We start from the raw sequence: 26128 nt of genomic DNA, 5'->3' as shown, positions 1-26128 counted from the left end.
TCCGGGGCCGCTCTCACGGGCTCCACGTCTGGGCTGCGCAACGGGGGGTTTCCAGGCTCTGCAGCACCGGGAGCAGCGGCGCTGGGCTGGAATCAGCCCCAATCGGGCGGCTTTGCCTGTCACCAGGGATTGGCTTTGCCTGTCACCAGGGATTGGCTCCTCCTGAGCTGCGGCTCCGGGACGGAGCTTTGGCTGTGAAACCCATGGGGCTGCAGGCGCCGCTCGGGCTGCCTGCCCCAAGCTGGGCTCCATCATCCTGTCCCATCACACGCTCCATCATCCTGCCCCGGGCCGGGCTCCATCATCCTGTCCCATTCCAAGCTCCATCATCCAACCCGGAGCCGGGCTCCATCATCCTGCCCCATCATCCTGCCCTGGGCCGGGCTCCATCATCCTGCCCCATCACACGCTCCATCATCCTGCCCTGGGCCGGGCTCCCTCGTCCTGCCCCAAGCCGGGCTCCATCATCCTGCCCCATCATCCCGTCCCATTCCAAGCTCCATCATCCAGCCCCATCCCAAGTCCCACCACCCTGTCCCATCCCAAGCTCCATCATCCTACCCCGACCCCGGCTCCACTTCCCTTCCCCGGCCCCAGGCTCCGTCTGCCCGCGCTGCTCCCACCATCGTGTTGGACCCGCTGCCCGGGCAGGGCTCAGGAGCGAGGCCGCGATTGGGGCAGACGAAGGTTTGTGCCTGTGGCAGCAGCTGCAATGCGGGACCTCACGGGACGCCGGGGCCCCTGAGCTGCCCTCGCGCCCTAGCGGGGCCCCGGGAGCCGGCGGATGCAGCACGTGCTGAGCCGAGCGGGATGCAGCTGGGAATCCCCGCAGGGGCGCGGGGCGGATCCCGCCGGCTTTAAGAAGGGCTGAGGACGGGGCTGGCGGCAGAGCGAGAGCCGAGGCCGTCCCGGAGCGAGGACGTGGGGAAGGAAGGAAGGAAAGAGGGTCGGGAAAGGGGCCGCTCGCCAGGGCGATGGGGCCGGCGCTGCTGCTCCTGCTGGGCTCGCTCCGGGGCTGCGGCGGTGAGTGCGGGCGCTGCCAGGCGCAGAGCTCGGCGGGACGGTGCAGAAAGAGGGGACAAGGTTACGGGACACAGACTCTGCCCACGGTGAAATCGTGAGAGACCTGGGGCTGGGTGGGCTCGTGCCACCCGCCGGGAGCCGCTTTCACCCTCGTTCCTTGTGCACAGAGGCCCCAGGAAAGCCGCCAGCCCTCGGGAGAGCTCCTGATAGCACGGCAGGACCTCGGGAACGCTCCCGCTTTGGGGCTGGTTAAAGGCACGACGGTGCCTCGCAGGGCTGGGGGCGGCGAGCAGCGGTGCCAGTGGCGATGCTGGTGGCACTAATGGTGCTCTCCCCGCACAGGGCACCCGTCGGGGCCGGCACCGGAGCTCTCGGTGGAGCCGCTGGAGCCGCTGGTGCTGCTGGGCGGCTCCGCGCAGCTCAACTGCTCGCTGGGCTGCCCCGCGGCCACCGTGCAGTGGCGGGGGCTGGACACCAACCTGGGCAGCGTCGTCTCCTCCGGCGGCCACAGCGTCCTGCGCGTCACCGACGCCACAGTGGCCACCGAGGGCACCAGGATCTGCCAGGGCACCTGCGGCGGGCGGCACTTCCAGCGGGCGGTCGAGCTCCGGGTGTACTGTAAGCAACGCGGCCCCGCGCGGCGCCGCGCGGCCCCGTGCCCGCCGCCGCCTGACGCGAGCGCTCTGCCCGCAGCGCTGCCGCAGGCTCTGCAGCTGTGGGCGCAGCCGGCGGCGCCGGGGCGGCCCGCGACCCTGCACTGCGCGGCGCGACGCGTCTACCCGCCCGCGGGGCTGGCGCTCGCCTGGTTCCGCGGGCAGCGACTGCTGCGGCGGGCGGACGTCGACGTGGAGGAGACCGAGGAGGGGCTGTTCGACGCGCAGGACACGCTGCGGCTCCCGGCACACGAGGTGGCTGCCGGCGACGAGATCCGGTGCCAGCTGACGCTGACGGTGCGGCGGGAAACGTTCACCCGCGTGGCTGCCGTGGCCGTGCGCGATGCCGGTGAGCGCTGGGGCGGCTCCGCTCGGCTCCATCCCCTGCCCCGGGGAGCGATGGGGACCGTGTGTCGCCGAGCCCTTGCAAGCAGCGCGGTGGCTCTGTGCTTGCAGTGACAGAGCAGCCCGCGACCACCTCCATGGGGCCCCCCTCAACTGCCCCGGTGACAACGGGGAGCCCCAGCACGGCCACACAGGCGGCCCCCACGCAAAGCACCGCAGCCAGCACAACCCAGGCGGCGCCACCACGAGAACCTGCCCCGGTGGCACCGGCTGCAGCCACCGGCACCCCCTCGGCGCAGGGCACCGCCGCGCAGGAGGACACGGCGCCGCGCTGCAGCCTGCACGTGTGGTCGCTGCCGCCCAACGGGACGCGGGGCCAGGCCCTGCGCATCGAGTGCCGGGCGCGCTGCGGCGGCCGCGCCGTGCCCGTGCGCTGGCTCCGCGCGCCCGTCGCCCTGTCGCAGTACGGGCAGGAGGCGGCGGGCGACGGCGCCGCGCTGAGCGTGGAGCGCGCCGAGCCGCAGCACCAGGGCCGCTACGAGTGCGTCGCGCTGGGCCACGCGGCGCCCGTGGGCAGCCTGCAGCTGGCCCTGTCCCCCGGTGAGCGGCGACGAGGACGGGGACGGCAGGAGGGCCGCGGGCTGCTCCCCACGGCGCGGCGCTGCTGCGGCTGCGCCTTGACATCCCCCTCGTGTCTCTGCAGATCCACTCGGCTCCGACCCTGCCGTAGTCGTGGGGACAACGGTGTCGCTGCTGGGGCTGGTCGTGAGCGCGGTCACCTCCCGCTGCCTGTGGAGACGCCTCAAATCTCAGTACGACCTGTCCTAGGGCGGGAACAGCCCCGAGGAGCTTCGCGTGGTGCCGAGGAGCCGCTCAGAGCCCCAAAGGGCAGAAGGAAGAGCAAAGAGCCCCCCCGGCGCCCCAGAGGACAGGAGCCTCCGCAGAGGGCTGGGAGCCACAGGGGCTCCCGGGGGCAGCTACTCCCCAGGCTGCAGCTTGGGCCCCCCAGGGCTGCCCAGGCCCTGCAGGGCAGGAGCCGCAGGGGTGAGACCGCCTGCACTAACAACCCGCACGCCCAACCCCGCACGGAGCGGCCGCTTGCCCTGGGACTCTGGTATGGGCGGGTCTCGTTTAATAAAGGTTTTGGGGTGTTTTTTTCTATTTTTGGTCTCCACACAAAACAAAGCTCCCTGCACGCCCCTCGTTGCACGGGGTCTATGCGGGAGCAGCGGGGGCTCCACTGCCCCCTCGCGGCCGCCGGCTCGGAGGGCGACGCGCTGCTGAGCGTGGGCGGCTGCCGGCAGCGGCCATGGCGGCCGGGCCGGGGGCGGATCACGGGAGGGGACAGCCCGCCGGGGGCGGGTGCTGGCGCCGGTCAACATGGCGCCCGCCTCAGCGCGGAGGCGACGTCTCCTCCCGGCAGCTGATTGGCTGCGCGGGACACGCATGTCCGCGCGCTCGCTTTCCACCTCGCCTCCGGATTGGCTGCCAGCGTGCAAGATGGCGGCGCGGGAGCTTCCTGCCCTGGAATGGCGGCCCCCAGCCAAGATGGCCGGAACAGGCCGCCGTCGCCCGCAGCCAAGATGGCGACGTGCGAGAAACGGTGCGCGGCGGCGGGGGCCCGCGGGTTGGGCAGCGAGGCGGAGTTCCTGCTGCAGGCGGGCGTCACCGCCATGGTGCGCGAGGCGCTGCTGAAGGTGCTGGAAGTGCGGCCCGAGGAGCCCGTCGCCTTCCTGGCTGACTACTTTGAGAAGCTGGTGCTGAGCGGCGCGGGGGGCGAGGCCGGCGCGGAGCCGCCAGGGCTGCCGCAGCGCTTGGCCCGCGCCCTCTGGTACGTGCGCCTGGCTCATCACTCGCACAGGTGCGGAGCGACGGGGCGGGCTGCGGCGGACTACGGCGGACTACAGCTCCCGACGTGCCCCGGGGCGGCGGCTCGTGCGGCGCGCCGGGCGGCGGCGCGCAGGGCACGCCGGGAACTGTAGTTCGGGGGCGGGTAGGGGCGGCCGAGAAGGTGTCTGAGGCCATTGTCGCACAGGCCGGCGTTCAGCAGCAACGTGGCCTTGGCCTACGAGTGCCTGAGCGGCGGCGGGCGGCGGCGGCGGCCCGGCCTGGACGGACGTCTCTACAGCGAGCTGCTGCGGCGCGTGTGCCGGCCGGGCCCGGCGCCCGACGAGGCGGTGGCCGCGCTGCTGCAGAAGGTGCAGTGCCGCGAGCACGAGGCCGTGCCCCTGGACGTGTTCCGCTACGGCGTGCTCAGCTGCGCCGTGCTGCGCGAGTTCGCCGCCAAGGCCGGCGCGCTCTACGACGCGCTGGGCGGCCGCGGCCCCGCCGACAAGCGCCTCTGCCAGGCCGTGCTGCACGCGCTGGAGGAGGCGCTGGCCGACGGAGACCTCCCGCTGCCCGCGCGGTACCTGGCGGCCGGCGCCAAGCTGGGCCCCGACGGGCTGGCCCTGGCCATGGACCGCGCGCTGCGGGAGCGCAAGCTGAGCGCCTCCATGAGCAGGGAGGAGTTCCTGAGGAAAGCCGCGGCCCTGTTTGTCGCCAAAGTCAAGCCCGTCGACTAGCGTCTCCACGTGGGAGCAGCTCCCAAGCTCCTGAAGTGCTTCAGGCAGAGCAGCCCACTCCAAGGAAGCTCCGGTTCCTGGAGCGGGACTGGGCAGCGGGGCTGCAGGCGCCGGTCAGCGCCCGCTCATTCCCACAGGATCCGCTTGATGAGAGACTGCGGATTGCCATGTCTCATCCTCTGTTCCGAGCGCTGTCAGTGACCGGTTGCCTCTAGCACTTGGTGTTTCTGTATCCAGGTCTGCCTATCTGAGCTGTAGCACCGCTTTGTTCATGACCGGCATGAATAAACTTTTCTTGGGCTTTTAACTGGGGCCTTGCAAGGAGGCCATCAACTGTAGGGCAATGTTAGATATCCAAAATGAACCGAAACGGTACGAGTATGGGGCTGGTACTCCAGTTATCTTCCATTTTCATTCCAGTGCTGACAGCGTCATATTTGTGCAGCTTCAGCAGGGAACTTAATCTCTGCTTTTTGGTTTGTTTTCCCCCAGCCTATAAAATGGGGGATGATGCTTATCTACCTCGCTGCTGTGAGAACTCGCAGGTAAATACTGGGCTGATATGAAGTGTGACATTATTTGTTATGCATTTAAAACATTTTGCTTAGGAGGTGAAAAATACTTGGCTCGAAAGCAGTATTCGTTGAAAGGCCTGCTAGCCAAAAAGTCGATTCTCTTGTGGCCAGTAGCTGAGCTGTGACGCTGACATTGGTGATAAACTCTCCTTAGTGTTTCATTGTTCTGCACTTAACAAATTGCCTTTGGCTTCTGTAGTCTACATTAAAGCCCAAACTTGTCTAATGCTTTTTTTTTCAAGCCAAGCTGCATGGTACTACTGATTTGATAATAATCTGGGTCTTTAAGCATCAGGTAGAGTGAAAACAAGCTCCATTTCTTTAGAGGTGGTATTTTGCTTTTAAACGGGGATTTTTTTTTAACTATACATTATTTATTTGGATTTATCCATGCCGATTATTTATACTGTGTCAAATATTGGTTTACTGTACTATATTAAATTGTTTTTATTATTATTATTATTATTATTATTATTATTATTATTATTATTATTATTATGAACTGGCAGATTTATTTAGTGCTTGGTGCTACCGAGTACCCCGGGAAGTGTAGGAGGCCCCGCCCCCCCGCTGAGGTAACAAGGCCCTCGTGGGCCGCCGTCACGCAGTCCCCGCCCCGCGCGCCGGGAGCCGCGCGCTCATTGGCCTGCGGCCCTCGGTGGGCGGGCCCCGCCCCGCGCGGGAGGACTACAGCTCCCGTGGTGCTTCGCGCGCGCGCAGAGCGGAGGGGCGCGCGGAGCCGCAGGAGCCGCCGCTGTCTCCCGGTCCGCCCGGTTCCGCTGCCGCCGCCGCCATGGCGCGGCCGCCTGTGCCCAGCTCGCAGAAGGCGCTGCTGCTGGAGCTGAAGGGGCTGCAGGAGGAGCCGGTCGAGGGGTTCCGGGTCAGCCTGGTGGACGAGGGGGACCTCTACAACTGGGAGGTCGCCATCTTCGGCCCCCCCGACACCTACTACGAGGGCGGCTACTTCAAGGTGCGCGGGGGGTCCCGGGGCGCTGCCCGGCGGCGGCTCCGGCTCCGTGGCCGCCGCAGGCGGGTCACGGCGGCGGCCCGGGACGGGTTCCCCCTCCCCCGCTGAAGCGGCGCCGTTTCCGCCGCCTCCGCTCGGGCCTGGGAAGGAGCCGCGGGACGTGACCGAACGGCGGGACGGGCCGCGCGGAGCCCCCCGTGCCCCTCGCGGCGCCGCGTTCCCGGCAGCGGCCGCAGACAAAGGCCGCGTCGCGGGGCCGAGCGGCAGCGCCGCGTAAAGGGACGAGGCCGCGAGTGCCGCGGTGGCACCGGGCCGGCGCCGGGGGCTCCCGGTGGAGGCTCGGGATCGGGGCCGCGGGGTTGGAGCCGCGTCCCGCTGCTGCCGCGCCGATCCCTGAGCGCTGGCGGCTCCGTATCCTGCCGGGGCCTCCGGAGCTTCGTCCTGGGGGCCCGGCCGAGCTGCGGGAGCCGCGAGCGCGGCGGCCTCGGCTGTCGCCAACCGGCCCGTGTGGGGCCCGGGGGAGCAGCGGAGCCTGAGGGGTGTTTGAGGGGCCCTCGACCTCTTGGAACGAGGCTTCCGGAGGCTGCGAACACCGGAAGGCCCCGACACCGACCGCAGGTAGCGCTGCACTGGGGGGGAAGCCATCTCTGACCGCGCCATCGGGTGGGCTGGAAGAGCAGCCCCCGCAATGGTGCTTGGGCCTCCTCGGCCTTCGTCTTTCCCCCGTTGTGGTCCGTGCACAAGGAAACCCCATTGCGGGTCTGTTGTGTTTGCTGGAGCTCGAGGCATGGGTTGCTGCGTAGTGTTTATTTGGGCATGGGATCTATTTTTAGCATCCAAACTATGCAGTGTGGCCAGTTTTGACATGTTTTTCAGTGGTGACCAACTATTTTTAGAGATTCATCAATGTTTGTTAATCACAGAGCTGAAGAGTTGCTTGCGTTTTTTTCTCCATTTAAGCTCTGACAAATGGTAAAGAGCATTTCCTCTGACGAGCTGTCTGTAGTCTCATCCCTTACAGCGAAAAGAGGGAACAATCTTTTGTCCTCAGAGGCTTCTGGCTTTGCACTACCGCCTGTTTGGTTTTGTTCTGGTGTGTGGCTTGGTTTCGGCCCTCGAATCCCACGTACCTTCCTATAAACACGAGGCTCTTGCGTCACTGCAGTGTTTCGGTGCCGGTGCACAGCCGGGCAGAGACCCGCGGGCTTGTTTTGGACGATCGGACGAGGAGGCCGAGTGTTGCGAGATCAACTTCCGCGCTGGCTCCCTCTGTGTCGGCCGTGTGGAGGTGCTAAATTGCAAAACGAGGAGGAAAGGAAACTGCTAACAGAGCTGGAATTTGTTTCTGAAGGGCTTAGGCGAGAAAAACATCCGGGGAGTAGCCCGGAGTGCGTGTTTGTTTGCCGAGGAGCGGTGCTGAGCTCTGCGTGCCCGAGTGGTGCCCAGGGTGCCACTCTGGGCTGTGGAACCCCCTTCCAGGGGTTGAGGCTTTGGCTCTGAGAGAAGCCAGCGGCTCTGGCTGCCTGTGCCCTGCTCCTGCCCTTGTCCTGCTTCCTCCTTGTCTCCAGGCTGCAAAAGAGGAAAAGGTGCCTCGATGATTGTAAATACACGGATATTTGGGGGTGGCTGCACCCTTCTTGCTGCACAAACAGCACAGGAAAAGCTCCCTCCTGTGCAGGCACCAGGGCTCCATCCGTGCTGTGATACAGCTGGGCTTGGCAGAGGTTTCTCTGCCCTGGCGGTGCCGGGAGCTCCGGGGCCTCCTTCCCTTCTTTCCCAGCTCACATTATCTCCTCTCTGGTTTCTTGGCAGGCTCGTCTCCGCTTCCCCATCGATTACCCCTATTCTCCTCCTGCTTTTAGGTTCTTAACCAAAATGTGGCACCCCAATATCTATGAGGTAGGTCTGGGAGATTCTGGGGCGATGGGGAGGGACACCTCTATTTAATTTATCTTTATCAGAAGTGCAGCCACCACAGCCTGTCTTCTCTGCTGGCCTGTGCCTTTCCTGAGCTGCTCAGACCTCCCAGGCTTGGGGACTGTCCCGCTGGCCACTGTGGGGACTGAGCTTAAGCCAAGAGCCGTATGGAGTGAGCGGGTGACTTGCAAGGCCCTGGAGAGCTGCTCGCTGGTCTCTGTGGGGTTGGGTTGTGTCGAGCGAGTGGCTGCTAGTCCATATCTGGGCCATGTCCGTGCTGCGCTGGCACTAGGGACGCGCCACCTCCCTAAGGAGCCCGTTTCGCGTGTGCTTGCAGACCGGCGACGTCTGCATCTCCATCCTGCACCCGCCCGTGGACGATCCGCAGAGCGGGGAGCTGCCGTCCGAGCGGTGGAACCCCACGCAGAACGTGCGGTAAGGACGGGGCCGGCACGGAGCTGCGGCGCCGCAACGGGCTCGTCCGCGGCAGCGCTGGAAAACATGAGCGAGGTGGAGATGCCTCCAACTCCCGTGGCCTCCCGTGGAAAAAGGCCAGAGGTGCCTTTTTCTTAGTCCTTAGGTTCCTGAAAGGCCTGGCCCCCAGGCTGTGCGCCCTGTTGAAGAGCAGCTAAAGCTGCACAGGAGCACGAGCGAGCTGAGCGGCTGCCGTGCGCGGGGGGACCTGCCCTGCAAAACACGTCCTCGCGGGCGGGCCAGCATCAAGCTGCACCACGAGCCGCGGGTTGCAGCGGCACCGCGGCCTTGCTGCGGCACGGGCAGGTACTGACCAGCCCTGGTGCTCATCCGCCTGTGTTTGTTTGCCAGGACCATCCTTCTGAGCGTGATCTCGTTGCTGAATGAGCCCAACACGTTTTCTCCGGCCAACGTGGATGCTTCGGTGATGTACCGCAAGTGGAAGGAAAGCAAAGGGAAGGATCGGGAGTACACGGACATCATCAGGTGCGTAGGGAGCTGAGCCCAGGCTCAGCCGAGCTGGTGCTTATCCAAGGGGAGGGGATATTTGTCAGAGCGGAGGGCAAAGAGCATCACAGTCATTCTGAAGATTTCCCTGTTCCTTGCTGTAAGGAACAGCAACACCACAGTGCTGAGAAGACTTGTAATTACGCTGCGGTCTTGGGAGACATGGCAGGTGTCAGGATCTCGAGGGCATATCTGCCATGTTTGCTCCCACCTGGCTGCTAGGAGGAAGGATCCTGGCTCTGAGCAGGGCTTTTCAGGAGAAGCTTGGCTGGGTTACGCACCTGGCTCTGGTGTCAGGCAAAGCCCTGGCTCTTCTCCACCCCAGCGCTGGGGATCTGGGTACGCGGCCAACTTGCCAGCGCTGTCAGGGACTGGCTTGGAGGCTTGGAGCTCCTGGCTGGCCGGCCCCGGCTTCGTGGCGAGAGCTGCACGGAGTGACCAGGACGACCCCCCGCAGAGCCCCTCCGTTTCCTCCCTGCAGGAAGCAAGTCCTGGGAACAAAGGTGGACGCCGAGCGGGACGGCGTGAAGGTCCCCACCACGCTGGCCGAGTACTGCGTGAAGACCAAGACTCCAGCCCCGGATGAAGGCTCAGACCTCTTCTACGATGACTATTATGAAGATGATGAGATGGAGGAGGAAGCTGACAGTTGCTATGGTGATGAGGATGACTCTGGCAATGAGGAATCTTGATGGCCTTCTGGCAGTTGCAAAACTTATTATAAACTACTGAATTTTACCTCAACTAGGACAAACTGGTTTGAACTTAGGATCTGTCAGCTCTGAAATTAACTCTCTACCTCGCAGGGAGACTGTTCTGCTGTTGTAAAGTGCACCACTGTCTTTGAGGAAAAAAAAAAGGAAAAACAAAAAGGAAAAAAAAAAAAACACCCAAACCCTATTTTATAAACTTTCCGAGTGTGGGTGGGGGCAAGGGAAAGTCGCACTGAGGCATTCCCAAATCCACAGTACCTGTGAGATGGCAGCCCTGACTGGATTGAGGAATGTCAGGAGAAGCTGGTGCTGGCTGCCCTTTGCTTGGGCTCGCAGGGAAGGGCCCTGTGTGAATTGTCACCTCCGTGGGAAGAGCGTGAACTTCCGCGCCACGTTCTGCGCCCGTGGGAGCGGTCCCGCCGGGGTGAGCGAGGCCTCCCGCCTGCTCCCCAGGGCTCCGGTGCTCCCGGGGCTGGGCCGGGCTGTCGGTATCGCGGCCGCTAGAAGCAGCAGTCGGTGCCGCTCGGCCCAGTCCCGCGGGGGACCGTCCTGCTCCCCCGGGGAGCTGTCCGGAGCATTGGTGGCAGGGCCAGGCAGCGGGAGCGTGCGGGCAGGATGCCCAGGGAGCAGGCGCTGGCATGTGGAAAGGGGCCTTTTGTAGTTTTTAACTAGCTGGGAGGGGTGGGTAGTTCTGGATCCTTCTGCTTCTGTTTTTTGGATGCTATTTAATAAAGTACTTTCAGGGAACAACGGTGTTGTGTGGGTGGCCGAGACTCAGCCTTTTCCTGGGGAAAGCGGCTCCTCCTCGGGATGCAGCCCGGGACTCCCTGGGGGGCGGTGGGATGGGATGGGGGAGTCTATCTTGGGACAGGAGCCCTGAAGAGTTCCTGGCAAAGCCCCTTCCTGCCCTTTCCTCATGGGGCTCTGAACGGTGCCTCGGGGAGGGGGGGATGTGCAGCACTGGCACCTCCGCATGTAGCAGGACCTGCCCGGGCAGCACCCGGTGCCTCCTGAGCAGCGGGGCTGCCTGCCCGGGGCCTTGTGGCTGCCCGTGATCCCTGCAGGCCGGGACGTGCTGGGCTCCCTCCTCCGGGCCAGCGCCCGAACAAGCCGCTCAAGCGGGTCCGCCCGCGGGCCCCAGCCCGCTGCGCTGCTCCTCGGCCCGTTATGAGCAAACGGGCCCTGCCCGGTGCTGCGGGGAGCACGTGCGGCCCGGGCCTGGCAGCCACGCGAGGCGGCCGAGGGGATTAACGGCCCCGAGGGTGGCCGGGGCCCCGTGCCCGACGCTGTCCTGGGGTCCATGCGGCGGCGCCTGGCGCAGCGCGGGCCGGGCCGGCCCTTCCCGGAGGCCTCCTCCCGCCGGCTCCTTCCCGGAGCCCCCCCCCCTCCCGGCCGCCCGCCCCTTCCCGGAGCGCTCGCGGGGCGGCGGGAGCAGCGGGGGGGCAGGATGCGCCTCGCGGGCGCCTTTGTGCGGCCCCTTCCTGCCCTCCCGCGCGGCCCCCGCCCGGTCGTTTCCCCGCCGACCGGGCGGCGGCGTCGGGCGCGCTCGGCCCTCGCTGCGCTCCCGCTCACGGCGGCGCCACGCGGCTCCCACCCCGCGAGGCCCCGCGCAGCCCCCGCCGCCCGCGCCCCGTGGCGCCTTGTCCCCTCCCGCGCGCCGTCCTCGGCTACCCGCAAGAGGGGCGGGAGGTGCCTGGCGCGCCCTTCCCATTGGCTGTAGCCGCGCGGAGTGGGTGTGGCCTCGGCGGGACCGGCCCGAACCGGCTCGCGCCGCAGGGGAGGCGAGAGAGGGGAGGCGCCTCGCTCGGCCAGCGCTCCTCTCTGATTGGTCGAACCGGCTCGCGTGGGCGGGTCCGTGCGCCGAAACGGCGGCGCGATTGGCGGCAGCGGGGACAGAGGGCGTGGCCTTCGCCGGGGCTCCGCCCCGCCTCCGTGACCCGGCGCGGGGCTTATAGGGGCGGCGCGCGGTCCCGCGCGGGTGGCGGCAGCGATGGCGGCGGCAGCGGCAGCGCCGCGCGGGCTCCTGGCCCTCCTCGTCCTCAGCGGCCTTCTCGCCGGCGCCGCGGCCACAAGTACGGGCCCGCCGGGCGGGGACCGGGACCGGGGCGAGAGGCCGGACCGCACTGGGGCGGGTTGGCGGGCCGGGCCCGGCCCGGGGCGCGGCGAGAGCTCCAGCTGGGCCCGGGAGGGGAAGGGGGACGGCTGCGGTAGCTCTGAGCCACGCGGTGCCGTGCACGGGGTCCGGGAGGCCGCGGGGGGCGGCGGCGCCGCAGCGGCACGTGCTGCTGGGGCGGGCGAGGAGGGCTCGGCCTCCCCGCGGGAGCTCCGGGCCCGGGGCGGCAGCGCCTGGTTCGGGAGAGCGCTGGGCCCGGGGAGGCGCTCGGTTCAGGGCCGCGGGCCGCTCCGAGCCCGTAATCCCCGCGCGGCGGCGGGCGCGGCCTGCGGGAGCCGCCGGCACCTCCCGTTGGGCCCCGGGCAGAGCCGCGGTGCCCGGCACGGGCTCCACTCCTCCCGCCCCGGGGCAGCGGCCCGGCCCGGGCTGGACCCGCCGCCGGCGCTGCCTTTGGGCCCGGCGGGGTTTTAGGCGCGAGCTGCTCCCCGCCATGTCCCGGCCGGTTATCAGTCCCTCGGCGGCCTCCAGCGTCCGATGGCGGCGGAGCTGGGGTCCGCGGGCTGCACTGGGAAGGGCCTGGAAAGCTCCAAGGGTAGCACCGGATCCGGGCTCCCCGCTGCGCTGGAGCGTTGCCGCCCGCGCTTCCCCGGGCAGCGCATCCTCCACCGGAGCCCCCGGCCGCTCCCGCGAGCGGCTCCTCCGGGACACGCGCACGGATCACGTTGAGGGCCGGGAAGGGAATCCGGAGCGGAGCACTTGCCCTGCTGAGGCTTTGATTACTCCCTGCCTGTGTATTTACTGCTCTTGCTTTTATGTAATGCTTGGCTTTCTATTTCTTCCCCATACTGTGCATTTTCCTCTAAGTGAATCAAGTGAAGAATGTAGCCCATTAGGGCAGCATACAAGATCCTGTTTTTAGGAAATTTGGCTGGAAGGACACCTGGGGGGCTGGTGTTCCTGGTTAATTCCCTTAATTGTATTTGCTGGTGTCTGGGTGTTATAGTGGCCTGTTCCGGATGGGAGACCGGCTGCAAACTTGCCTTGCAGTTGGGGTTGGCTTAATCTGGACAGCGACTCTCCTGTTTGTCTTGTTCACTTCCAGTGTTTAATGTATAACACAGGGAGGCATCTGGAAAAGCCTATTCTTGGTCTGGAAAGCCACGGAAATGGGAGTTTTTCCGCAGGTCAATCCGTTCTGTCCTGGGGTCCTCTGCTCTCCAGCCACATCCCTGCTTTCATGCTGGCCTAACTGGGCTCCAGCGCTTTGGATGTGGAGTGCCAAGATGGGTCATTAGCAGTGATTTGCTAATACCAGTGTTAATTTTGGGAAATGTCTGAATAAAAAAGACATCTTGGTTGTTCATGGAGCTGCCTACTGCTCTCCTGGCTTCCCCTGGGAACACAGGGAGACTCTCGGTCCTCTGCGGTGCCTGTTGAGGGGCCTTTTGCCTGAGCCTTGTTGTTAATGGAGCTGTGCTGCTCTCTCGAGTCCTGCGGCTGTCTAGCGTGCAGCAATGCTCCAATTCTGCTTATGTAAACGCAGTAGGGGATGGTGGAGCTTTCTCCATCCCCCCCGGCTGCTGGTCCCTGCTTGGAGAGCGGCTCCGGGGGACGCCCCGCGCTGCGGTGCAGGGGGAGGCCGAGATCCGCGTCCGCAGGGAGGTCCGTGCCCAGCCCGCGCGCTCGGATCATGAGAACAAAGTATCCCAAAGGCTTCCTGAAGGGGCTGCGAGCCTTTTGCTTGGTTATCTGTCGATTGCTGGTTACTTGAGACTCAAGGGGGAGCGTACTGGCTATTAGTGGAAATGGCAATAAGCGTCAGAGCCTCGTGTGTCCCCTTCCCGAGCTGTGGAACAAAGGTCAGGCCGCGGAGGAGCGCGTGCCCCGCGGGAGCCGCCGGTTCTGCCAGGTTTAGCGGCTCCCGGATCTGTTTGCGCTCGCCGGGCTCCTCCCTCGGCCCTGGGAGGCTGTTTTTGGTTTGAAGGTGACTCGGGGGCGTTATCTGCTCGTGGCTCTCTGTGCTGCTGCAGTTTGATCGAAAGCTGCCCTGTCCCCAGGAGAGCTGTTCAGCCCCTGTTAGCCCTGTTGGGTGAGGATCTTGCTTTTGCAAGTGGCTTCCATTTACAGCCCTGCACCGAGTCCAAGTGCCTCTGATCCCAGTGGGCTCGTGCTGGCCAGAGTGGCTTGTCCCAGAGCTCCTCAGATGTTTTCCTGAGCCTCCAGTGTCCAGGATTGGCTGCTCAGTCTGGTTTGTGCTGGAAAAGCAGAGAGGGGATTTAATCCCTTGAGAAATGCGAGTGATACTTGCTGGTTTTGCCACCTGAACTCAAGGGTGCCTAGAGAGTAACGTGGATCTGCTGAGTCTGAGCTGCTCATGAAATGCCCTCCAGTTAGAGCAAGTATCTCTGAAAGATCTCGTTTTGTCAGTGTACCATAATCGGCTTGTGTCTGTAAAAGAAACCTTGACCATTAGCAGCTCCTGATTTACAGGAGGCTGCAGTTAAAACGGGACAGGCTTTTACAAGTACTGCAGTCAGCTCTGCAACGTTCAAAATTATGCGGTTGGGAGTGTTTAATCACAGGCTTGTGATTTAAAAGCCAAGCTGGCACTCAAAATTGTCAGGAGACTTGCCCACCACAATACAAACAGCTTGTCCCCCACCAATGTGCGAGTTTAACCTTGGTGAGCCGTTTAACTTGTTTTCTAACTACTCAAGATTCATGAGACAGTTGCAGTTATGAATGCTCCTGTATTTCTTTTGGAAGCCCTAGTGATTTGGGGGCCTTCAGAAAAGGAAGAGATCCCCCCAACTCCTCTCCTGCTTGTATGGCATGGTATGTGTGTGCAGGGTCCCTGTATAATTACAGGCTTTCTTTGGAACTTAGTAATAAATTAATTCCCTGGAATGGCTCTTGGTACGGTCGGTACTTGTTGGCTCTGCTGTTAGTGTGAGTAATGCAGGCTGAAATCAGTGTGCAGGAAGTAGGTGTTGCAAAATTAACAAGTTCTGCTTGAATCTTACTGAAACAGAGTCACGTAAGTAACCTTGACTCAAATATGATGCCTTTTCCTGAAATGCTAGAGATTTCCCTCCAGCTCCCCACTTTTTTTTTTTTTTTTTTTAAATACACCCTCCTGGGGCCTCTGCTTGGCCCATGTGTCTTGCAAGATTGTCTGAATCGTGACATCTGGGAGCTGCTGCTCATAGATGATAACGCTGCCCCTGGCTAGTGGCCTAAAAGTGTTTGGCAGAGCTGCTTTCTGCAGCCTGCTGCCTTAGGGATTTACCTTTGAACTGCCTGTTTTCCAAAGTTGAACCCTCTGGACTCTGAGCGCAGGAGCGATTTGAAAAACGCTGTTGTTTCAGCCTGCAGCTCCTTGTGGTTTTTAAATCTGTTTATCGTTAATTTAGCTTTGCAAAGTTTGACTTGCCCGGGATGCAGAAAGTGTAACTTTGCTGCTTGTATTGCAATGAATATTATGAATTTCTTAACCTGGCTTGCGATGTCCTGAAGACTGCAAAGTGCTCTCAGAAATTGCAGTTGTCTTGAATATTTAAAGCGTCTGGCTTGCCTCTTAGCGAGCAGGATGACTAAGCAGGCACGTGAGCGAAGGAGAACGTGTCTTGCAGTGCGGTGACGCCGGGCACATGAGGCAGGTTGGCGGCGCCCCACGTCATCTCGCCGCCGCGGAGCGATGGGGCGAGCGCCAGGCGCTGGCCCGTCCCAAAGGAGGAACTAATGACTTTGGGCATGTAAAGCTCAAGGAGGGACCGTCATCCCCTCCTATGCAGGTGCATTGGGAGTGAGGGCTCTGCAGAGCGAAATCCGTATGCGCAAAATGTTCCAACCTGGAGTGCCGGAGCGGGGAGGCCGGCGTTGGGCTGCAGCCCGTCTCCAGAGGGCCATTCCAGCCCCAGCTATCCTGAAACATCTAGTTAGCTTTTCCTTCCTGGCTCAGAAGGATGCTGGAACAATGGAATGGGTTCCTAGTATATTGTCTGTAAGCATTTAGAGATCCATACGGTGAAATATTCTTCTGTTGTTGAAGGTAAGCAAGGCCTTGAGCTGCCCTCTTGGTGCTGCCGTTTGCAGCCGCTCCAGCAGTGAGGCCTGCGCTGGGCCGAGCTGCCACCCCGTGACCGCAAAGCACAGGGGGTGCTTTGGCAGGCACATGGGGCTCCATCTCAGAATACAGAACGTCTTGGAATTGTGTGAGGGCGTTGGAGACTGGATAATGCCTCTTCTCCAAGCAGAGCTGGCAAATAGATACCTTGGCCTTGGCGGGGTGTAAAAGAGACACTTAGGCAAGTTGAGGAAGGCTCATTTTCCTGGCAGGCAGGGAAGGATCCTCCATGCCAGTTTCTGCAGCTTCATTTTTAGGATCATTTTGCAAGGATGATCAGGGGCCTGGAACATCTGCCCTATGAGGAGAGGCTGAGGGAGCTGGGCCTGTTCAGCTGGAGAAGAGAAGGCTGAGAGGGGACCTGAGCAGTGTCTAGAAGTACCTCAAGGGAGGCAGTGAGGAGGATGGGGCCGGCCTCTTTTCACTGGTGGCCACCAACAGAGCTAGAGGAAACGGCCACAAACTGAAGCATCAAAAGCTCCACAGGAACTTAAGGAGATTTTTTTTTTTAACAGTGAGGGTGCCAGAGCCCTGGAACAGGCTGCCCAGAGAGGTTGTGGAGTCTCCTTCTCTGGAGATCTTCAAACCCCCTTGGACGCAGCCCTGTGCCACGTGCTCTAGGTGTCCCTGCGTGTGCAGGGGGTTGGACTGGATGAGCTCTAGAGGTCCCTTCCAACCTTAACGATTCTAGGTTTGTATGATAGTGTGGAATAAAAATCTGTCGATGCTGATGTGCTGAGCCAAGTGCTTGGCCATAGAGGAGTGTGGACGGTGGTGCTGCAGGCTCGTCTTGCCCGTGGCCCATGGAAGCCGATGCCAGGCTGGAGAGATGCCTGGTCTGACCCGCTGCAAGCACCTTTGTGGCACTGCCCTTGCAGAAGTGCTGCAATTCCATGACCACTGCTTAACTCGCTGATAATCAGTGTCGTGATGGAATTAAATCAGTATTGCAAAGGGGTTCCCTGTATTCCTGGCAAGAGACCACTGAGCAGAACTCGAGGTAATGAGGTAGCAGCAATCAGGGCTGGTAACTTCGAGCTCGAAACAGGATTCTGTGGCTGCAGCATTATCAAACTTCCACTGGAAAACTACCTGGAACGTCATCAATGTTCTTCACTTCCCACCCCATACTTCTCAGCACACAGATAGTGTTTTTGTGTTGTTAGCTGACCCGCTTCCTCGTCCTCTGTGGATGGGAGGTCTGTAGCGCACTCCATTTGTCCCGTGACAATTGTGTAATGTGGGTTTTTGTTGGGGTAATGGCAAACGTTACATAAGGGTGGCTGTTCTGCATGCTCTGCCTTTGCAGCAGAGTGGCAGAAAGTACCGATGGCTGCAGACGCAGCAACTGTCCTGATAAATGTGTAGCTGGAGAGAGCGTATGGAGCGTCGAGGGGAGGGAGAGGGAGGAATCCACTGCCCTGAGGAATCGTGTCCCGTCTCAATGGCTGAATTTTTTTTCCTTGTAGAGGTTAAATTCTTGCTTTGCACTAACACTTTGCACTAATACCTCTTCAACTCATAGCTGGTTTTATAAAGTCACCACTGTCTCAAAAGAGACTGACTCAGGACAGCGTCGAATTGTACTGCGAGGCGATTGGCAATCCTATCCCTGAGATCCAGTGGTGGTTTGAGGGGAACGACCCAAATGAGACCTATGCTCAGCTTTGGGATGGCGCACGGCAGGACCGTGTCAAAATCAACGCCACCTACAACCTGCACTCTACCAGTACCATCTACATCGCAAACCTCTCGGTCGACGACTCGGGCATGTACGAGTGCCGGGCCAGCAACGACCCTGACCGCAACCACTTGTCGAAGAGCCCCAAAGTCAAGTGGATCCGTTCCCAGGCGAACGTTTTTGTCATCGAACGTGAGTGGCCACGCCGAGGCCTTGGCACTTGCTCGGACACCGATGTCTTGAGTCTCTTGCCATGCTCACCCCTGCACCTGTGTCCTGTGACTTCCCAACGGTTCCCCTCACCCTCCTGCCCCGGCTGTAGAACTGAGGCTCCTTCCCTCCTGTGGTCCCCTCACCACCTGTGACTCGATCCAAAAAGGGCTGTGAGCTCCCACCCGAAGCCCCGTGCAGCCTCCCCGGAGCCCGAGGCCGTAGAGCAGATTGCTTCAGCCCCTCTGTGTCCCAGTGCTGTTTTGCAGAATTAAGGGTCTTGATTCTGCTGGTAGACTCTGCCCTAACCACCACTGATAAACCAGCCCTGCAGCTCGGTACAACTTCTGCTCCTGTGAATGTCTTGCTTTAAGCTCGCTATCTTGCTAGTGATGCCAGCTGTGGGGATCCAAATCTGCTTTTAGTTTCTTGTGAAGCAACCATTTTTGAAGTGGCCCTGTCTGTGTGACACCGAGTGTGATTTAGTTGCTTGTATGGTGGAAGTGACCAAACTCCCTCTACTTAGCTCAAGAGTTCAACTTTCAACTCTAAGATGCTGTTTTTACCCCCAAAAAAGAGAAACCTGGACTGGTGAGGGAATTTAACAGATCATAGGATCCTACTAAGATCTTAGTAAGATCCTATGATGAATCCTGATGTTAAAGGGAGCAAAATGACTAACATTCTCTTCAGCTTAAATGTACTAGGAAATGCAAAGCTCCTGTGGAATTTCCTTCCAGTGGAATTTGAATAGGAGGGGAAACAAAATATCTCTTAGCCCTCTGCAAAAATTGTTCCTTCCAAGAAAATGGGAATGGATGGGAGGGTAGGAGACCTAAAGAGTCAACTAGGGCTGTATAATGGCTCTACTGATGGCAGCTAGTTTATTGGATGTACCTCCTATAAGTAGAAATGTTTGAGTCATCTTATGTTGCATAATTGACTGCTTCCTGGCACATGGAGATCCAGGACCTTTAGGAATCATGGTTGCACAGGTTCTCACTGGAATAAATACAGCTACAAATCTTGGGGCTGCATCAGGTGGTCTGCATATTGCTTGCATGCCATATTGGTTTTGCTCTGACAAAGTGTCTTGATTGCTGTCCTCAATCATGTTACCTGGAGATGTTTGAATCTGCTCAAATTCTGGATTTGGTGAGTGCTAAAGTGGAGGGCTGGCCTCATGCAACTGCCCTTCAGAGTGACCTTCTCCATCTCTCACAGCACGTAGCTCAACTGGAGTTTGAGCTGTGCCCGTTGCAGAGCGCAGGAGGCTCAAAGCTGTGCAGAGTGGGTGGCAGTGACCCTGCTCATGGTGACAGTGTCAGGGTCCTCTCGCTGCCAAGTGCAGTCAGGTTCTAGACATCTGGCTTTCAACCTTGTCTTGTGCTGGTGTCATCAGCCCTGGTAGGAAACTGATAAAGAAGGTAAGTGAAAAGCAGTGATGGAGACAAGGAGCTGCATTTTCATATTGTTTTTTAAAGTTCTTGAGCAGGTGCATGACCTCTTGAATCCTGCATGTTAATTACACTTGAATTTACACGTGCAGGTCCAAACATTGTAGCTCTGGTGAGCGTTGGTTCTGGCAAGCTGATCCTGTCCTGCAACATGACTGCGCCGCCCGCTGCCATCGAGGGCCACGAGTGGCTGAGGGGTGACAAGGTCCTCCAAACGGACACGGAGTCGAGTGCCTTCACCAGCTACACGTAAGTGTTGGGCAAGGCCAGGGAAGGATCCCTGTATGCAGGGGCAGGTGTTTTAGCAGGAACAGCTGATGTTGCTTATGAGTTGAACTTCAGCTGAAGCGTTGTCAAATGCAGTCTTGCAGGAAATACAAGCTGGAACTTCAGCTCATGAGTTGAGCAGGATTAAGCCTTGCCAAGGCCCAGCATTTCCCTTCTGTGAGGAGGACGAAGGGAAAGTAAATATGCTGCCATGTCCTCTCAGGAAGAAAAGTGCTGCAATTTGGTGTTCTCCTGCCAGTGCTCCTCATGTGAGGCCAGTTGCTCTGGGGGTGGCTTGCACAGGGTGCAGTGTGGCCAGGGCTGCCTGCTCTGGATAGCACGAGCCTGCTTGTGATCCTACAGTTGGCTTTTATGTCCGTACCTCGAGTACGCGTCCGCCGTCTGGTCTGCCCCTATAGACCAAACCGGATCGTTGCCTGCAAGTTAGAGTCAAAAACTGTTTCCAGGCTGAGCGGGAACTGGAATACCAGCCTCATTGTAGCAGTGCAGTGAGCTTTCCATTCTGATTACAGTCAGGCCTGGCTGGCACTGGCCCAGCAGCTGGAGAGGCATCATGTCCTTTTGTATGGCTGTGCCGACGTGCCTCTCTCCCCATAGCAACAGGGAGCTGAACAAGGATTAAAGTATTTATAACCCAGCCTCCCTCGTGTGACCTCAATTCCTTAGCTGAATGGTTTTGGGGAGTGGGAAGCTCTGTGCACAGCAGAGCTAACAAACAGCCTGTTGTCCCGGCGCAGCCAAAGAACTAAAACTTTGTGCCTACCCCTGCTTGTGTGGATATTACTAAGCTGCAGAATGAGATGCTTGTTGCAATGCACCATAATCCACTAAATCCTATTGCAGCAAGTTTACAAAGATGGAAATGGGAGAGAGGTCTTGCTGTGCTTAGATCAATATAGAAATCCAGCCTGTTTTTTTTTGTCATTATATTGCTGTGTGTTCCAGTGGACTTTCTTCCATAGGAACAATAACTCCTATCTCTGCTTCCCTTTACTGAATTTGTTATCCTAAGCTCTTTGCCTGTCTGCAACTGCAGGCTCATGTTTTATGTGAGGGCAGTGGCTGTGTCCTGTGTTGTGCAAACTGGAACGCTCTGCTGCACTTCTGAACCTGCAGCTTTGCTCTGCAAGGTCGTTTTTAGCAGGCCTGTGTAAAAGAGGGGAGGACATGGAATTACAGCTTCTGGAGTGCTACATGTGGGAATATGTCTGGTGAGGGAACAGGATTGTGCTCTTGCTCCTGGATTTCTGCTTCTATTTTAGCTAGTGGTGAGGTCTTAATTTTTCCACTTTATAGACACCCTGAAGAGTGGTTTGGGCAGGGAGTAAAATGCTACTGGTCTCCTGGCTTCAGAACTGAAGATCAAGTGGTCTAAACAGTCACTGAAATGACAGACTTATGTCACTCAAGTGTGTATGAAACCCTCTTCTGTCTCCCTTAATGTGCAGGGAGAGAGGCAAAGAATAGAGTTGTAGTAGATGCATGGTGCTGCATAAATATTGGAGCTGGAGGGGGCGAGATTCCTGCAGATGAGATTGCTTTTTAAATATTTATGCATGCCTGCTACTTTGCCTGGGTCTGGAATTCAGTGTCTGCTTTGTGGACAACAGTCAGTTATGCCACATGGCTTATCTGCTGATCTGTTTTTTCTTGGTAGAATTGAAGGGAAGATGGAAGAGCACTCTGGAGTGTACGACTGTGTCTACAAAACAAGCCCAGTAGTTAAAGGACAAGTGAATATATCAGGTAACCTCATATGTTTCCTTCTGGGGCTGATGGTGGGGAGAAGGGAAGCTGAAGTTTCCTGTGTACTTTGCTTTGATACTTTTTGCACTTGCTTAGTTATAGATGCTCTCTGAGAGATCTCAGTTTTTATCATGTCCTAAGTTCTCTGCAAGATTAAGTCTTAGACCTTGCAGTAAGTCAGTCTGCTGTGGGCACGTGCCCACAAGACATAGGAGAGGGATAATACCTGCTGGCCAAATCCGTCTGACCCTTTCAAAGCAGCTTGACATGCTTTCTCTCAAAATGCTGAAGTTTGGACCAGTGAGAGAAATAAGACCTATAATGCAGTTCTCAAACTGAAGCAAAGTCCTTTGGCACTAGCTAGGTAGACTGTGGGCAGTTTGAATCTTAGCTGATTGATACTGAAGTGCCTTTTTTCCCTTCTTGCTACAGTTGCACCCCAAGTGGTTGCGTACAAGAAGTCTGAGCATGGGAATGAGGGGGACACAGGAGTGCTGACCTGCAAGAGTCCCTCTTTCCCTCCCGTTGCTGCTTGGACCTGGTACAAAAATGATCGAGAGGTAAGTGCTGGAGCATCATCTCCCTTCCCTTCTGCCTACCCTGCCTCCTGGCAAAGGTGGGGGACACATTCCCTTGCAATAAGCTATTTCAGAGCAGCCTTCTCAACGCCTCGGCAAGGAGGAGCTCTGTAGTAGTGGAACCACATGTGTCACATTGCCCTGAGAGCTGTTTCTTTGGTTCTGTCTCTTTCCAGCCGATCATCAATGGGTCTGGTCGATACATTATCAAGTCTGGTGACAACAAGACAGAGTTACGCATTCTTAAACTGAACATAGAGGAGGATACGGGTGACTACCACTGCAATGCCACCAATGCCTTTGGCTTTGGAGGGGCTGTAGTGAACCTGCGCGTGCGCAGCCGTCTGGCCGCGCTCTGGCCCTTCTTGGGGATTGTTGCAGAAGTCCTGGTTCTTGTCACAATCATCTTCATCTATGAGAAGAGGAGGAAGCCAGATGAGGTTCTTGATGGTAAGAAGCACTTGATTAAATCTTTCCAGGGAGACTGAGCAACTTCTAAAATAGAGACAAAATGTTCTCATTGAGTTCCTTTTGTAGGATGGGCCTTACACTTGAATGAGGGCTGTTTATCAGCCTGCTTCCAATACAATCATGGTGGTTTTTACCAAGCTAAAGAAAATGCATGTCCTGTTTACTTCTGTGGGGATCTGTCTTATCAACATTTATAAATACCTGCTGGCAGGGTGCGAAGCAGACAGAGCTGCTCTCAGGGGTGCCAGGTGGCAGGATAAGAGGCCATAGACACAAACCAAAAGAGGAAATTCTTTCTGAACATAAGAAAACACCTTTTCACTGCAAGATTTGTAACACTTTCACTGTAGTGTGGTGGCTGCTGGAACAGGTTGCCCAGAAAAGCAGTGGAGTCGGTCCTGGGAGCTATTCCAACCCAGCTGGGCATGGACCTAAGCAGCCTGCAGTAGCTGACCCTGACTGAGCACTGGGGTTTGACCAGGGCATCTCCAGAGTTCCCTTCCAGCCCCAGCAGGGCTGTGAGTGGAAGTGGAGCTTCAAGCAATGCTTTGGGTCAGGAGGGGGGTAAGGTTCAGTGCCTGCTCTGTTTTACTATTTCCCTTACACTTTTGCAAAGTGCTGTACTGTAGACCCAGGGACCATGTTGCTGGCTCTGTAAACCCACGTTTATCTTAATTTCAGTTCACCTTTGAGTTGTTTTGGGATTCAAAGGCTCTCAGGGTCTCCTTCAAAGCCTAGTGCTATTCTTTGTTCTGGGGCTCCTCCCTTTCCCTATCAGCTAGAATCTCCATTGTGTTAGCCCAGCAGCTGCTCCCTTATCTGATCCAGTTAACAATGAAGTGCAGATGACTGACCTCCTTCCTGCTCCTTGGGTCAGTCCCTTTAGTCTTCCTAGGGAATGGCACAGCAGGTAAGTTGAGGGTAGTGAGTCAAGGGAAGTGAGGGACTAAATATCCCTCCCCAGACTACACGGTTTGGGAAATACCACTAAATGCAACCTCAAAGAAGTGCTTTGTCCTCTGACACTCTTGCTGGATGGATGTCTTCTGGCTTAAGAATGTTTTATCTTTTTTTAAAGAAAAAAAAACAAGAGCCGGAGTGAGAGATCTGTTTTGATATCTGCACTGTTAAGGTCTAGTCAAGTGCTGATCTGCCAGGAGCTGTAGTGAGAGCTCTGACAGCTGAAGACAGGGCAGGTTATACTGAAATTCCCGAGACCCCTTGGATTGCTGTGAGACCAGACTTCCTAAGCTCCTATTTTCAGGTGCCTGTGTATGAGGATAGCTGCTCTACAAGCATATACAGCTTTACACATCACTTTACTGCTTTGATTCTCCTTCCTCCAAACTCTTTGTGGCTTTGCTCCTCTTGAGGGGAGGTAGCAGGAAACCAGTGCTGAGCCAGCTCAGATCAGTGGTGCTCCTCAAGGGATACTGTGATCTGGCCACTTTCTGTCCCCTGGTTTGTGGGTGTCTAGTGTGTACTGGTATGATATCCTTGCTGCTGTTATCTTTCCGTTCTTCCCTTCTCTGCTGCTGCACGCTACCTTCATGGTAAGTAGATGGTCTCAGCCATGTCCTGCGTTGTCCTCTCACCAGCTGCATGCAGCTCAGTGCTCAAGGCAGTGCCAGTGCTTAGAGCTTGGAGCTCCCCACTTAGCTCTGTTGGAGGGAAAGCCTGGGCTGTGGAAGGTGGCAGGCTGCAAGGAGCTGGTGAAAGGCTGCACTACCTGGCAAATGTTGGCAGAGCTGCTCTTCTCTGTGCTTTTCAGTGTAGTGAGAATGTGGTGTGCAGTGTGTCCTTTGATTTGGTGAAGTGCGTGGAGCAGGAGGGCTTAGTTCTGCTGATACTTAAGCCTCATTCTTGAAGCATCCTCTCTGGATTCCTCTTGACTTGCTGCTAGCTTGTGTGTTTGGGTCTGGGGGCATCTGAATTCATAGGGCTGAGAGCAAGGGCTGTTTCCAGGGGCAGCTGTGCTGTCTCACTGCATGGACCTGAGGCTCTGCTGCAGTTAAGTCCTGTTGTGTGGACTGGCTGACTCCCTGAGGATGCAGCCTCCGGGGGTGGCTTCAAGTGCCTCGGGATTAATGAAGTGCAAGACCTGATCTCTGCTGAGCAGGGGTAAAGACTTGGTTATCCTGTGAGCCAAACTTAACTCTGTGCCAACAGAAGCAGCTGCATAACAGGAGCTTATGTCTAAGCTCATGTCCTGCCTCTGCTCAGATGAGAAGCAGCTTACTAATCATGAAGGGGATGATGGTGTTTTGTTAAATAGCCCCCTGCTATCCAGGTCCCAGTGAAATGGAAGCTCTGTGGGGTGGGAGCCCTTCAGGTTCCAGTCCTGCCTGGGCACTAGTATCCAGTAATTCCTGTGGAATCCCAGTCCTTGGGGAATTTAAAGAGGTGACAAGTAATTTACTGTGTACATATTCCTCCCTGACGCTGTTTTTCTCTTCTTTCTGGGCTGTCCTGAACATGAAGATGATGATGGAGGTTCTGCACCACTGTAAGTCCCTCATTTTCCTACTGAGCCAGATTTGTACCAGTAGATCATATTCCCCAGGGAATCTGTTCCAAATGCAAAAGCTAGCTGGTGCTGAGATACCTCACTAGCTTCCTGGGAGACTTTTTTTCCTTCTGCATAGTACATTTAATGTGGCCTGCATATCCATGACAGAAAATTGGCAATGGTAGAAAAAAGGTCTCCAAAACTGTCATTTTTATTCTGACAGCTATTTTATTTTGGCATATCTTGAGCATTGATTGGTACCTGTAGTGGTCAGGGTGGGCTTTTGTGCTATCTTTTTCTACTTCTCACTGACCCTTTTCCTTTTCCAGGAAAAGTAATGCCACGAACCACAAGGACAAGAATGTCCGCCAGAGAAACGCTAACTAAGAGCAGGGGCCAGGTGAGTGCACCGTGTGGGGTGGAGGTTTTGCTGGGAACAGTGGCCTGAAGGTGACCATCCAGCTGGAGGTCCTACCAACTGCTCAGAGGCCCCCTGGTCTCTGGGGGAGCAGGAAGGTCCCAAGGTTACATCCATGCAGACCCAGGCTCTCCTGGCCCAGGTCCTACCGTAGTATCCGGGGGAGGGAGGCAAACGTGCAGCCCTTAAAGCTCCTGCACAGGCCAGGAGGGATCTGCAGGAAACTGCTGCAGCTCCGGCACGAGGGGCCCATCCGCGTGGCCTCTGTCCAGCCAAGGGGAGTCTGAGAAGAAAGCAGCTGCCCTCTGTGAGCTCCAAAGCACAGGAGGGTCTGGGCTGCCTCCCAGGACCCAGGGCAGCCTCTGTCCTTGTCACCCCTCCTGCAGTGTGGCCTTGCTGCAGGGATGGGCTCTAATCTGCTTTTCTTTCTCCCATGCCAGGTGATGTGTAGCTGAAGAAGTGGTCTGGACATTTTTTTCTTCTATGTTTCTTTTTTTTTGGTAAAATAGTACCATGAATATCCTAGTGCATCCTTGCAATTCAGTTATTTTACTTTATAAAGAAACTCTAAGTTGTAGAATCTAAAATACACTTTTTTTAAAAAAAAGAGTTGTGGGAGGGTTTTTCTACCTGTAAATGTAAATCCCCTGTTGCTGGTAGTCTTGGTCACTGGCTGTCTCTGTCCTTGGTTTCTTTATGTTTTTATAGAGGGGATGGGTGGGAGCAAAACCTGCTTCTGTTGCTTTTACCCATGGGAGGAACAGGGTATTTTCAGCAGGGCATCTTGAAACAC

General features: G+C 58.1%; 4 protein-coding genes across 5 annotated transcripts; all 4 read left to right on the top strand.

The window, feature by feature from the left end:
* The first annotated feature begins 974 nt into the window (after window positions 1-974).
* Window positions 975-2849, top strand: MADCAM1 (mucosal vascular addressin cell adhesion molecule 1). The gene is made up of 5 exons (XM_088526815.1): window positions 975-1023; window positions 1366-1641; window positions 1717-2025; window positions 2133-2621; window positions 2725-2849. The coding sequence occupies exons 1-5, from the start codon at window positions 975-977 to the stop codon at window positions 2847-2849; spliced, it is 1248 nt and encodes a 415-aa protein (XP_088382941.1).
* A 701-nt stretch (window positions 2850-3550) lies between these two features.
* TPGS1 (tubulin polyglutamylase complex subunit 1) lies at window positions 3551-4586 on the top strand. Its single transcript, XM_088526814.1, has 2 exons — window positions 3551-3882; window positions 4057-4586. Exons 1-2 carry the CDS (start codon window positions 3551-3553, stop codon window positions 4583-4585), a joined length of 861 nt encoding a protein of 286 aa, XP_088382940.1. The 3' UTR covers window position 4586.
* Window positions 4587-5942: 1356 nt separating this feature from the next.
* CDC34 (cell division cycle 34, ubiquitin conjugating enzyme) lies at window positions 5943-9769 on the top strand. Its single transcript, XM_088526758.1, has 5 exons — window positions 5943-6130; window positions 7940-8026; window positions 8382-8479; window positions 8870-9004; window positions 9507-9769. Exons 1-5 carry the CDS (start codon window positions 5954-5956, stop codon window positions 9715-9717), a joined length of 708 nt encoding a protein of 235 aa, XP_088382884.1. The 5' UTR covers window positions 5943-5953; the 3' UTR covers window positions 9718-9769.
* Window positions 9770-11728: 1959 nt separating this feature from the next.
* On the top strand, window positions 11729-25855 carry BSG (basigin (Ok blood group)). 2 transcript variants are annotated; one of them, XM_088526753.1, is made up of 9 exons: window positions 11729-11810; window positions 17503-17850; window positions 19418-19574; window positions 21271-21359; window positions 21792-21919; window positions 22114-22387; window positions 24890-24914; window positions 25247-25317; window positions 25776-25855. In XM_088526753.1, exons 1-8 carry the CDS (start codon window positions 11729-11731, stop codon window positions 25302-25304), a joined length of 1161 nt encoding a protein of 386 aa, XP_088382879.1. In that variant the 3' UTR covers window positions 25305-25317; window positions 25776-25855. The 2 variants fall into 2 exon arrangements, with proteins under 2 accessions (XP_088382879.1, XP_088382880.1); XM_088526754.1 differs by lacking the exon at window positions 17503-17850.
* Window positions 25856-26128: the final 273 nt, after the last annotated feature.

Source organism: Tinamus guttatus, unplaced genomic scaffold (genome assembly GCF_059628265.1).
Source record: "Tinamus guttatus ecotype Peru unplaced genomic scaffold, ASM5962826v1 Tinamus_guttatus_pri_ptg000254l, whole genome shotgun sequence".
NCBI classification, from domain to species: domain Eukaryota; kingdom Metazoa; phylum Chordata; class Aves; order Tinamiformes; family Tinamidae; genus Tinamus; species Tinamus guttatus.
This window is presented reverse-complemented; position numbering and strand designations above follow the sequence as displayed.